The sequence below is a fragment of the Lates calcarifer genome, linkage group LG14 (genome assembly GCF_001640805.2).
Source record: "Lates calcarifer isolate ASB-BC8 linkage group LG14, TLL_Latcal_v3, whole genome shotgun sequence".
Taxonomy (NCBI): domain Eukaryota; kingdom Metazoa; phylum Chordata; class Actinopteri; family Centropomidae; genus Lates; species Lates calcarifer.
The window spans coordinates 8112705-8125298 of record NC_066846.1 but is presented as its reverse complement, the minus strand read 5'-3'; the positions used below and the strand labels follow the sequence as shown (position 1 = coordinate 8125298).

The following is a 12594-nucleotide window of genomic DNA, read 5'->3' as shown; positions in this document are numbered from 1 at the left end:
GTTATTATGTTATTATATTATAATGATATAACTTTATTTGATAAGAAAATCAATTGAAATGAGGAGATCAATAACATTAGGAAAAAAACATTTTATAAACATAATACAGATTCCACACAGAAATTCTGGGCATTGAATTATATCTTTGAAGCTCTGTGAGATGGTGGTAAGGCTTTGAATATGCACCATTGAAACAACCCAGTGTCTTGAATGACAGAGAGAACATGAACATGATCCTCTGGCCTTCAGTGGGTTTTACGTCCTAACCCTACACATCGAGATCATCATCTGGGTCCTCCTGGTCGTAGTCATCGTTGGCATCGGGCTCGTACAGAATTCGTCCAGAACCCGGGCCTGAATGGAGCAGAGCGGTTTTCCTTCAAATAAAAAGGAGACACTGTTTTTAGCTGAACAAACAAACAAAACATATGAAAATAAAAAACAGTTAAAAATATGATTGTTGTGGAAAAGTTTCTCACTTCTCTTTGCTGAAGACAAAAGGAAGTGCAAGTTTCTCCTTGGCTTCACGCTCTGTGTCAGATAAGCGAAGGTTGAAGGTCAAGTTGGCTGTTGGGTCCGTCTACAGAAACACAAAGAACAAGAAACTTTTGAGTCCCACCATGTCTGAACCCTGTCCTTATTCTATTTATCTGACAGAATTAACATATTATATTGCACCTCCTGTTCATCAGTGTCTGGCTGTTTGGATCCAATATGGCTGGGCTTGCTCTGCACTACGACTGTAAGATCCTCTTTGATGCTGAAAATCTCCTCCTGAGGACCAAAAATAAAGTTATCAATAATTTTTCAGCGCTGAGGGAACACAAAATAGTCACCCCAAAAGGAACCACTGCGTACATCTTGTATAACCTTCCCCGATTTCGAGCGCTTTGTTATCTTTGCCACTCCTTCCTCTCCCTTGATTCCAGGTGCCACAGTGATGACTGAAGTAGCCAAATGGCATACACTACCCACAGTCCCTCTCTGATGCATATCTGCATGGAGCAGACCAATAATAGCTCTCACAGCTCCCCCTAATGAAAACACAGGAAAGAAAAAGTTAAAATAGTGGAGATGCTGCACCTAGAAAAGCTACAGACGTGGAAGATGATATATCACCTTTTTTAAGTTGCTGCAGAGTCTGGCAAACAGCAGAAGGACTGACATGCCTCAAAATCCACGAAAGAGAGTCGATTACCAAGGTAGCTGGTTTAGGTTGTGATGTTTGCTTGACCAGATGGGTAAGTTCCTCCAAAGTGAACTGGTGAACAGTGAAAGCTGGGTGATCGGACCAGCCCAGGGGGTCTGTGAAGGCATTATGAAAGTGTAGTCTGAAGTGACAGAGACAGATGATTTATGGTCAGTTTGGTTATATGCTTTGTTTGTTAGTTTAAAACCCAAAGAAAACCAATTTACAATTAATAAAAGAGAGGAGAGTAACAAATTGGAGAAGTAGGAATATTGAATAATTATCATTTTGATTGATAAAAAACTATTAGCCAATATTAAAGTAAGTAGCTATTCATTTTCTGGTGGAAGATTAATTGATTCAGCACTAATCTTAGTTACCTGTGAGTGTGTGATCCTTTTAGTCCATCTCTCAACTCTTCCTCACTGACCTCAAAGCCGAGGACATGGACAGCTTCCTCCCTGAATTCATAACGTAGGTCAAGATTGTTTTACCAAACACATAATTTAGAAACACTGACAAGTAACCGTACAGACATAACAAAACTGTTACCATAAGCATTTCTTTCAATACCTGTTCAATGCAGCATGGATGAAGCTCTTCAGGAGGTGTCGACCACAATAACTAGCAGAATCTATCAATGCAAGTAGAAATGACATGACTTAATGCTATACCTTCGATTCACATAGGTAACAGTTGTGTCACTGTTCGCAATTTAGACTTCTAATCTACATTTACAAAAGGCTTTTACCTTGTATTATGAGAAACCCTCCAGCATCAGTGCCTTGCAATAATTCAGGCAACATGGCACGATATAAATAAACTGTATAAAGTCCAGGTAGCTTTAGCTAGTTAGCATGCTGATAATTCACAGCATATTTTAACATGAATACCGGAACAAAAAAATCATAGAATCCGGTAATTTGACGTCACAAACACGACATCTCTCAGAGTTGAGGATAACGAGCGCTGAAAATCGCAGTAGGTGATATTTCACATTAAATAAAGCTTTCTCAAGTCCAGCATGTTTCGCTAGATAGCATGTTTGAAGTATTGAGACAAAAAACTTAATATCCCAGAATTCCCGTAAACTTCTTAGGAACTATTCACGGAAAATGTAGTTCAACGATATTTACAAGCAATGCTTGTGAAAGGGGGGATGACTGCGTAATAAACTATGTTACCCAGAATACCTCGCGAGAAGCACTGCTCTGCCAGCATCAAGAGGCTTCTGCCGCGCACGAAGAGGACCGTGCGGAATAAAGTCAAAACTCCAGTCGTTTTGTATGCGGACAGCGAAGAAACGAAAAACTTCATCTGAGAAGTTCTCATTATGGATTTACATTAGCTAGTGCTCGCGTTTATCTGAGGATTTTTCCCGTTTTGCCACATTTCAGTACCGATCGTTATATAAATGCAGTGACGAAGAAAGGGGAGCTTTAAGTGCAGCACGTTAAACGACAGAGGAATTAGTATTTTGTCGGGCTAATAACGTTAGTGTGGCCACAATTCAGAGGCGGTTCGTCTTTGGTGCGTTAACTTAAACTGTTAACGGGTCCCCGGGGAGGGAATATTACAACTTCGACCCCACAGTGGAGAGCTTTTTAAGGAAGACTATCTTCAGTCTTACGCGCCCTTGGCTTGCTGTTGCTAAAGTTGCCCGGCGGTAAGGTGCAGCCACGCCGGGGGAAGGCACAGCGCGACGGCCGCTACTCTCCGGCTAGCTCGCCTGCTGCTTCTGTTTGTTGGATCGAGGCCTTGTCGGTGAGGCGACAATGCTTGACATAATGTCTGAGCACCAAGGTATGTTTCACCAGTGTCCACAACGAGCCACTAAATGAAGTGTTGCCTTGTGATGTTAATCTGTTCACTGTTGAAATCTGTCTGTCGTGTTTTACCAACATTTAAACAGAAAACCTAATGTAAGTTAATGGCTAACGTTAATGTTACGTTTGGTTGCGTATGCTGTATTAATAGCACCACTTGCTCTTGCTCAACTTGTGTTTTGTCGTCTAAATTCCATGAAAGTTGTGCTAAAATTAATATTGATTGCCTAGTTTTTCGTTACGATTAACAGTGGTTCGCTAACCCAATGTTAATCTCTATTTGGGAGTTAGTTAGCTTGCTAGTTGGTTAAGGCGCCGACCCACCTAGCTTGGCGTTAATAGCTGAATGGCTAACGTTACTCAGCCAATTCAGCGAAAGCACTTTCTAGCTTGTCCGTTTAAGTTAAATCGTTTTTCTTATCCGTCACTAAAACGCTTTTTTGAACATCAGCTGAAACTTTAATGCTGACAACACGACCGATTAAACGTTGCACCTTGTTAACACCAAGCTAGCTTAGCTACCGAGCCTCCCACTTCCATTTCCAGAAAGGCAGCGTGAATATCGGCGTTAGCGCAAGTTAACTCCCTTAAGAATTGTTATTAGCCGTTAGCAATACACAGTAATTCCTACTGACTTTGAATTCCACTCGCTTAATGTATCTGACATCAAGGCCAGACCAGTCCGAACCTATTTGTCCTTAGCGCTGCGGGATAACGTGTTGTTAGCTTCCACTAAATGTCAGCTAGCGTTAGCAGGTAGCACCCAGACAGCACAAAATGACAAGTTTAAAGCTTGGCAGTCAACAAACATAAACATGTTAGCTACGCATTTTCAAAACCAACTGCTTGTTTTAAGTTTGGTGTTGATGAACATGAACAGTTGCTCGTGGCTGATGCCGAAGTAACCAGACTTTGTGTAAAGTTCAGACAAGGACCAAGCGACACCGGTTGCGGTTACTGACAACTACTCAGTGTTACCATCCGATGACAGACTGGTCTTATTTTCCTCTCAAACTGTTGTCAGTTAAGTCTCTCAATTTAAAGTCATTTAACAACGCGGGTCTTAAATGAGCTCAACATGCCTGTAACGTATAACCGTCATTAAGTTATTGAGTTGTGTTAGCAGGCTAATGCTAGCGTAAGTCCAGTCGTTTGTAATCGTGCCCTCAGGTGCTTTTGTAGTTTGGCTTTTTCTGATTCACTTGTGACTTACAGAACTGTTTTTTTCTCTCCACCAGATTCACTGTTGACGTGCAAAACGGAACCTCTGGTGAGTACGTTTTCCTATTACTTGATATACCCTTGACAATCTCTCGTGTTGTTGAAGCTGGTTTGGATTAGCTTCATATTTTAACAAAGGTTTGTTCTCTGTAGCCCCCAGAGAGGAAAAAGAGGACTGTTGAGGACTTCAATAAGTTCTGCAGTTTTGTCCTGGCATATGCTGGTTACATCCCGAGTCCAAAGGAGGTAAACTGCTTTGAATATTACTGTGGAAGTTAGAAATGACTGTTATTGCCTACCTTGAAGCTGTGAGAGAATACCAAAATGTTTTTTCTTTGGTGTCTTACAGGAGAGCTCATGGTCCCCGACATCATCCAGCTCTGCACACAGTTCAGGGTTGTCAGCAGATGGAGGTGGCGGAGGCAGCAGCAGCTCCATGGGCAATACTTGGGCAGATGGAAGTTCTGACATCCACACTATCCACACGTTTGTCCGCAAAGCCCGAGCAAACAAGGGCAAAAATATTCGACGCATGCACTCTGATAGCACTCTGCTGGACAAGATGCGCCTTAAAGACTCCTTGTATGAGAGCCAGGCCAGCACTAAGGCAGAGCGCAAGAAGGACAAAAAACTGAAAAAGCTGTCACTGGGTTCTGCCATGACGGCAGCAGATAGTGGCAGCAGCGAAGGTGAGAAAAGAGCTCGCATCAAACGCAGCAAAAACTCAAAACAGCCAAAAGCAAAGAAGCTCAAGAGTTCTGCCGCGCAAAGCGAGACAGACTCAGAGGCACGGCACGCACACACAGAGGTACGACCTGTCAGAGAGGAGCTGACGGTGCACGGGGGCTCCACCCCCAGTATGCAGGGCCTGGGGAAGATGCAGCCAGACGAGTCAATTAGGGAAGCAGAGATGAGCTCCAGCGAGGGTGAAACTTGGATTGCAGATGAAGACATTATGGTGGAGTCAGGTATGTTACTGTGCTATGAAATTACCAGAATTTCTTTCATTTGGTTACATCTAATAAAGAAATCTTTAATACCTGCTTAGTGTTATTCCTTGTAACCTGTCGTTTTCCCTCAGTCAGTATTTGCAATAATCACTTAATAATTGTGTCCTCTTTATCAACGCAGGCGATGATTCATGGGACTTGATCACCTGTTACTGTGGGAAGCCATTCGCGGGAAGGCCAATGATCGAGTGCAACCAGTGTGGCATATGGGTGCACTTGTCGTGTGCGAAGATCAAGAAGTCCAACGTCCCCGACATCTTTTACTGCCACAAGTGCAGGGACTTGCGGCGGTCGGGACACAAAAAAGACACCTAGAGGTGAAGAGGACGGGAGGGACGAGGAGCACCCAACCTATTTTTGCTCTCCTCTGACACTTATTTTCTTTGATGCCTACAGCCAAAACAGCCTAAATTAACACCTGGATGGCAACTGTATTGTATTGTCAGTTTGTAGGATTTCTTTTGACAATCACAACCATTCTTATTTATCCTTCACTTTTTAAATTTTTTAATTTCTTTTTTTATTTGGCTACTGTGAAGAACTGGACAGAAGGCTACAGTGACAGTGGAGAATCATTTATCAGTTACTAATTAATCCCTATATTAATTGGCTTTATTGTGATACTGTGCTGGTGACGTGCACATACATTTTAACATTTGTTCTCATATTCACTGCAGGTGCATTTTGACGTGTAAATTATTTCTTGAGGATATCGACAAATCAGTGAAATTTTCCTTTAGAGTCTCATGGAGTACTATTTTCAGTTTGAAAGCCTTTTCCTCTCAGCTTTAAATCAACGAGAAGTTTTACACATTGACAAAATGTATAGCTTAAGAGATGGAAAAAGTCACTCCTGTTATTTGTTTAGCGGTATTTCATAATGCTAGATGGGCAGCTCATTTTATTTTCCGTCGTATTTTTGCGATTTTACTTTTGAGTTTGCTTTTTTGTCTTTGGTTTGGTTGTCAGTGGCGACCACTGAGCAATAAAATGTAGAGATCTCATTCTAGAAAAAGTGATCTGTTGGATTTCTAGAATCAGCTAACATTTATTATTTTGCATCTACAGTTGCTAAATTGCTAAATTTCAAATTGCACACAGACAATTCTTTCAGCAGTGCACTTTTTAAAAATATAACCCCTAATACCATTTCCACTGCGTATATGGATGGTACTGGGGATATGATAAGCTCCGGCTGATTAAATCTGTACTTAGCATGTAGCTGTGTACATTCATGATTGAGCGCTTAATGTTTCTCCCTGTCTGGCTCGTTAATCAATCATTGATAGCCATTTACCATGAACAACTTTTACATTGAAAGCTGTTAAATTTTGATGTTTTTGTTTCATGTGTGGTTATTGTTTTCCTTGTTTAAAAACTCATTGTCTACGATGGGGTGGGGGTGGGGGGGTAACGTTGCTGTAAGAAGAATGGTTTGGCAGTGCTTTACAATGTCAAAGTGGCTCCGAGGCTTGTTCACGAATGGTTGTAAAATATTTGTTTTTCTATTTCATATAATTGTTTATTTCTTAGCTTTCTGAGAAGCGGGTTTAGAGATGCACCCGCATCAGAGAATGGACATAAGATTGTCTCACATCGAGAACAAAGTTGTAGTGTACAGAAAATAAGTTGACGCCGCGTAGGTTGTGGCAGTTGTTTATGTTGTTTGGTTTTACCATGTGCTTTTCTTTGGTTGGTGGGAGAGTCTTGGTAAGTCTCCGGTAGCAGTTGCACTCTCTCTACAACTTCAATTCTGTGTACATATCCTGTTCTTTGACAACTGTACATATGTGAAAGTGAAGAGAGAAAATACCCAAGCAAAATCTATATTTTCTGCAGTCTGATATTGTTTTCTTTAATTGTAGCTTGAAAAATAAAAGTCTTTGGGAACATAACAGCAGCATTTTGCATCATTTGTATTGAAATAACGACAAGTGAAACAGGCATTTTGTCACATTTTATTAGATGTTGGCACACAGCTAAGTGTTTGTCATGTTTGTGTCTTCTACCAGTAGAGGGAGATGGTCGACACACATCTCACTTGTTAGTATGGCAGTGAGTTAAATAGGATTCAATGAATAAATACAGCACATATAAAAACAATCACACATGAATTGGCCCCATGAAGGAGTTCAGCTGTTGGAGTTTCTTTTTAGTCTCTCTAATCTTCCCAGTCAACATCAGGCTCATCCTGTAACAGACAGCATTGAAATGCTCAGGTATAAGACAAGAACAAGGTCTTTATGAATTATTAATGATAAACCATTGTTGTGCTCTATATGAGTGACTCCAGAAATGGCTCTTAGTGTCATGGGAAACCTGGATGAGCCATACAAGTAGAAAATTGTTTATGCAAATGTGGGAAACAGAAGTCGTCTAGGAAAGGAAGAAGAAAATAGACCTGGACATTCAAGTCTGCTAACATATTAACACTGATAGAGATTGAGACTGCTCATTAATACTGTGCCATACTAGTACCATGTCCTCTTGCTTTTACTCTTACTTCTACTTTCTATCTGTCTTTGTTTACTATCTGTTTTCTGATTCTGCTTCAAGCCTATATGCATACTGCATTTATAAAGCGCCTGTGTATAGAGAAGGAAGCATTTAAGGCTGATTTGCTTCAGCTTGAGTGTCCTGCATTCAAGGAATACAGCACAGATTAAGGCGAAAACGAATGTTTAATAACTCGTCTGGGTGCCCAGACAGTACAGCCTCTTGTATAGTGGCAATAATAAACGTTTTCAAAGGGCATTTTTCTTGTTACTCACCTTTCGGTTTCGCAGACTGGACATTTGAAAGCTGCCGATGGAGTCCAGAGGAATAACTTTCCTCCTGTAGACACAGCAAAGAGAGAAAAAGAAGCTAAGTCCAAAAAACACTGAACATCTGTAATGTATAGTGAAAATATTATATTTATAATCATACTTTCCAAAATACTCTACAAACTGTACAGTTACTGTATTTATAGATGAAGAATCCACAAAAGCAACAACAACCACAGCATCTTAAAGTTCTATAATCTAAGTTGTGTGTGCCTATGTTTTATTACAGGAAAAGTGAGTGAAAGTGAGTTCATTACATTCCCAGTTACCCTGGCTTGTTCAATATGCACAAGTCACAGTTTGTTACACTTTATTTCTGTGTGAATTTCATTATATGTGACTATAAAACTTCCTCCCAAAGCTTAAATCCATTCAAACTGTGATGATACTACATTTTCATCCCACCCTTTAATCTCTCCTCACCTCTTCTCATTGGGTTTACGTTGGTACTGGAACTGGTTTTGGCGCTGGTGTTGCAAAGAAAGGTGCTCCGTCTCTGACTGAGAGGAACGACTGTCCACGCCCCTGCCGGCCTCCCCTGCATCACCCACAGAGAGGTCGCCCTGGTCTGAGCCATCAGGCAGGCGGGAAAGGAGCTCTTGGTCTAACCAGTTGACCTCCTGCAGACAATATTGATATCAGTAAATAGACTAATGCCTGCAGCTATTTGATTTGTCTAAAAGGTGACAAGGTTTCAGAGCCTACCCTTTTGTTTTTGAGTCTGCTTGTTGGCAGGACAGCAGCAGATATCTCCTCCAGCAACAGGTAAAGAGCCAGGAAAGGAAGCATGCACCTGGAGCAAAGCATCTGAGAAGAATAAAACAGTCAATTTCATGTCTCTGATCCACTGCAAGGAAACAGTGACACAAAGTTACACAATGCCTACCTTAAGTCTTCTGATTTCTCTGTGGGTTTCTGTCCTCAAAGATCCCAGTTGCAGTTCTGCGTCTTCTGAGCTGCTGACCAGTCTTGGAGGGTATTTGTAGCCATGCTTCTAGGGTGGGTTTATATCATGGGACTGGCACCGAGGGCTGTTTAGGCTAAGTGTGTGTGTGTGTGTATGTGTGTGTGTGTGTGTGACCTCAGACATGCCAATTACATCTGCCGCCTTGCCGCCTGGCATTGTCATCATTACTTTCAAACGCCTGAAGCGACTCTGAGGAGATCTGAAGGGCTGACAACATGCCTTGACACACGTACATACATATGCACATACACGGCGTCCCACCCCCACGCCCTCTTCCACTTTCCTCATGGCCGACTGAGGGGAGATGGGAGCGTGATAAGGCCATTGTTGAGGATGTTGCTGTTACAGATTTGGGTTGGGGTAATACATTAGCCTCAGGCCGGCTTCAGCTGGTTTACATACATCTGAATTTAAACGCCACATCCCCCCACTGAGTTACTAATTTTTTGAAATCAATATGATAACAAGAATCTTTCCTAATGTTGACATATGTTAAATGTGTGCAAACATCATTACATTACATCTAAAATACTCAATTTATGTCTATTGGGGCAAACTGGTTATTACTATTATTGCATCAGAAATTATTCTTGATACATGTAAATCAAATAAGTTAAAACTTTTTTCAGAACAAGTCATTTTTGTTCATTTCTGAGTCCCAAAGGTCTTGTTTTCATAAAAATAAGGGAAGAAAATAGCTGTAACTTTTATCTATAACATATCAAATTGTTGACAATTAGCTAAAATAAAATGTCAGTTCTTCTGATTTTAGTGCAGGGATTTGTACAGAATTGTCTGCTTTGAAGATACTGACACTCACTTCAACAAAAGTCTTTAAAGAAATTGTTTTTTTATTTGAAACAGGTTGAAATAATGTTACCAGACTCATTTTAAAAGAAGAAAGTACTTGATGGGGATTTTTTTGTATTGTATGATCAAACTGCAAAATGACCTTTATAATCATCAGATTTTTGTTCATCATCAAAACCTCTGAATACATGTAAAACAAAGACCTTAATAATCCATTTTGTCGTTTTGTTGTTGACAGGATTTTGTAAATCAATAACACAGTGATAAAAATGTTATCTTATCAAGAAATATGTCATATCATATGTACTTAAAGTCAGAGTGAAGTCAGTACAAGTGACTTAATCAGCCAATGCATTGTGATTATTGTGGATTTTTCATGTCATTTGTCATTATTCCATGCAGAGAGTTTTTTAAATTGGAAGCAGTACACACAGATTTTTTTAAAGCTTGTTTCAATAAACAAGACTTTAAGGGCTCGACGTGTCACACATCCATTCAAAGTTCAAATACATTGATTTTGCATTTTCCCCTAAAGCAGTCTATAGTAGTGTTTTGTTTTTAAATTATTATTCTTAGGGTGCTTGTCTTTTTAACTCATCATTTGGACCAAAAAAATAAGGAAACCAAACAACTATTTGACATTCATATCTACCAAATAACACAGGAATGAATAAACTTAAACAGATAAATGAGAATGAAAATTAGAGATGATTCATTAATAAATAATAATAATAGATGACTCAGGTATTCATATCTACATTGTTGCACTGTGTTTGAGTTTAAAACACCCAAAGAAAAGCAGAGACTAAGAGATCAGAGATCGTATCAGGACCCCAGTGTGTGTGTGGCAATCTGGAGGACTTGATCACTCTGCTTCGCCTGACTTCACCGGGCGGATAGCCACCCAATCCAGACCACACACAACTTTCCCCACCCCTCCTCCTCCTGCTGCCTCTGTCTCCAGAAAACAAAACAGAGAGGAGACAGAGTAGCAGGGATGGATGGAGAGATTGGCAGAGGATGGGGTGGGGTGGTGGGGGTCCATTCTGAGCATATGCGCTTTCAGACACGTTTTCACTTTTCCTCTTTTCCCGCCCTGTCCTAATTATTTCTATTTCGGGATGCTGAGGCTCACCAAACATAGAGCCAGTGCTGATAGATCATGCATGTATAAATAAACCGAGGCAAGGCTGACAGCATGTCAGCAGGGGCAGAGGCCAGATAGGCTGCACTGATTACCTCCATTATCAGGGACAGGCCTCATTAGGGGCCCCTGGCTGGGTGTGTGACTGTGTGTGTGTGTGTATTTTATTGCAATACAGGATCTAATGTCCTCTTGAAGATGTAAACTTGAGGAGAATCCTCCAAAATGAGAACATTTTGTTGACCCTTACCTCTGTATGGGGTTCATTTATGGTTTAGGCTTCAGTTTAGATCGGCATCAGGTTTGTATAAGTTAAGATGGTAGTTAATTTGTGTTGCTGCAAGGCTTTATTAAAACATAATACTTATGTACTTAGTTTATTAAAAATATATAAGTTAAGAAATTATTTGATTTCTTGCTGAGCATTGGATTAGAAAATGATACCACTCTCATGTGAAGCTACAGCCAGCAGCCAGTTAGCATAACTTAGCAACAGCTAGCTTAGCTCTCTCCAAAGGTAATGAAATAGCAACATTGATAAAGCTCATTAATTAAAATTGTTTATCTAATCCCTACAAAAATACACAAACACAGTTGTGGTTTTATGTGGGTTATGTGCTGGACTGATTTTTTATTTTATTTTTTTGTTGGCCAGGTGCAGTGATTTTATTTGTGCTAAGCTAAGCTAACCATCTGCTAGCTGTAGCGAATAAGCAATGTTAAACTATTGACCATACTTTTTTGAGACAGTTAAGTTATAACTAAATGTATTTGAATACAAAAGTCTTTGTATTTAATGTACATATACTACTCCAGGTACTATTTCAAGTATGATGTTTAGGGGTGTCATCTATTAAACAGGTATTTCTACTGTGTTAAATGTATATGGTAGTTGAGTGATGAGTAGTATACGCAAAATTGAACAATTTAACCACAAAAAAAGAGTTCACTGTAGTCATTATATATTGTCAATAAACTAAATCAATGTTAGCATGTTAAAAACAGGACAATTTGCTGCATTATTCATGAGTGAGCATGAAAGTTTTATATTAGTAAAGTATAAAAAGTATAATACATGAATTTTAAGAGTGTAACTTGTTTAAGGTACACTTAACATGTCCTCTGTGTCTCTCTGTGTGTGTGTGTGTGTGTGTGTGTGTGTGTTGAATGACTTCCCTCATACCCCGCCCTGGTCCAGTGCCCTATAAGTATCAGACACTGCAGCAGGTGCCAAATATAGACTCAGCAGAGACGGTTCCCTCCACTAATGTGAGCAACCTCAGAAAAGATTAACAGGAAAATATATCTAAACAATAAACAAACAAGACATTTGTCAGATTGAACTCTTGCAGTTCCACAATTTCATGTCCATTAAGCCATTTGTGTTCCTGCCGGTCAGAGAAACACTGTCAGACTGACACATGTGCTGAACAAAAGGGATCATTGTCAGTCACATCCAGAACAACCAGAGCGATATTAGTGTGTCTCGCCATGCAAGTCCAGTATTCACTCTCCTTCTATATCTGTTCTGTCGCACCAACTTTTGAGAAAAAAACTCTAGAGGAATTTACGTTAATTAGCTTTTAGATTTTTGACTTTCTT

General features: G+C 40.1%; 2 protein-coding genes across 2 annotated transcripts; one reads left to right on the top strand and one right to left on the bottom strand.

Moving 5' to 3' along the window:
• Positions 1 to 76: 76 nt before the first annotated feature.
• Positions 77 to 2243, bottom strand: elp5 (elongator acetyltransferase complex subunit 5). The gene is made up of 9 exons (XM_051075375.1): positions 1941 to 2243; positions 1763 to 1823; positions 1570 to 1650; positions 1120 to 1331; positions 859 to 1034; positions 679 to 774; positions 480 to 580; positions 243 to 377; positions 77 to 191 (listed from the first exon to the last, which is right to left on the bottom strand). The coding sequence occupies exons 1-8, from the start codon at positions 1993 to 1995 to the stop codon at positions 269 to 271; spliced, it is 891 nt and encodes a 296-aa protein (XP_050931332.1). The 5' UTR covers positions 1996 to 2243; the 3' UTR covers positions 77 to 191; positions 243 to 268.
• A 136-nt stretch (positions 2244 to 2379) lies between these two features.
• Positions 2380 to 7141, top strand: phf23b (PHD finger protein 23b). Its single transcript, XM_018671451.2, has 5 exons — positions 2380 to 2992; positions 4254 to 4285; positions 4390 to 4482; positions 4586 to 5204; positions 5368 to 7141. The coding sequence occupies exons 1-5, from the start codon at positions 2965 to 2967 to the stop codon at positions 5559 to 5561; spliced, it is 966 nt and encodes a 321-aa protein (XP_018526967.1). The 5' UTR covers positions 2380 to 2964; the 3' UTR covers positions 5562 to 7141.
• The last annotated feature ends 5453 nt before the right edge of the window (positions 7142 to 12594 follow it).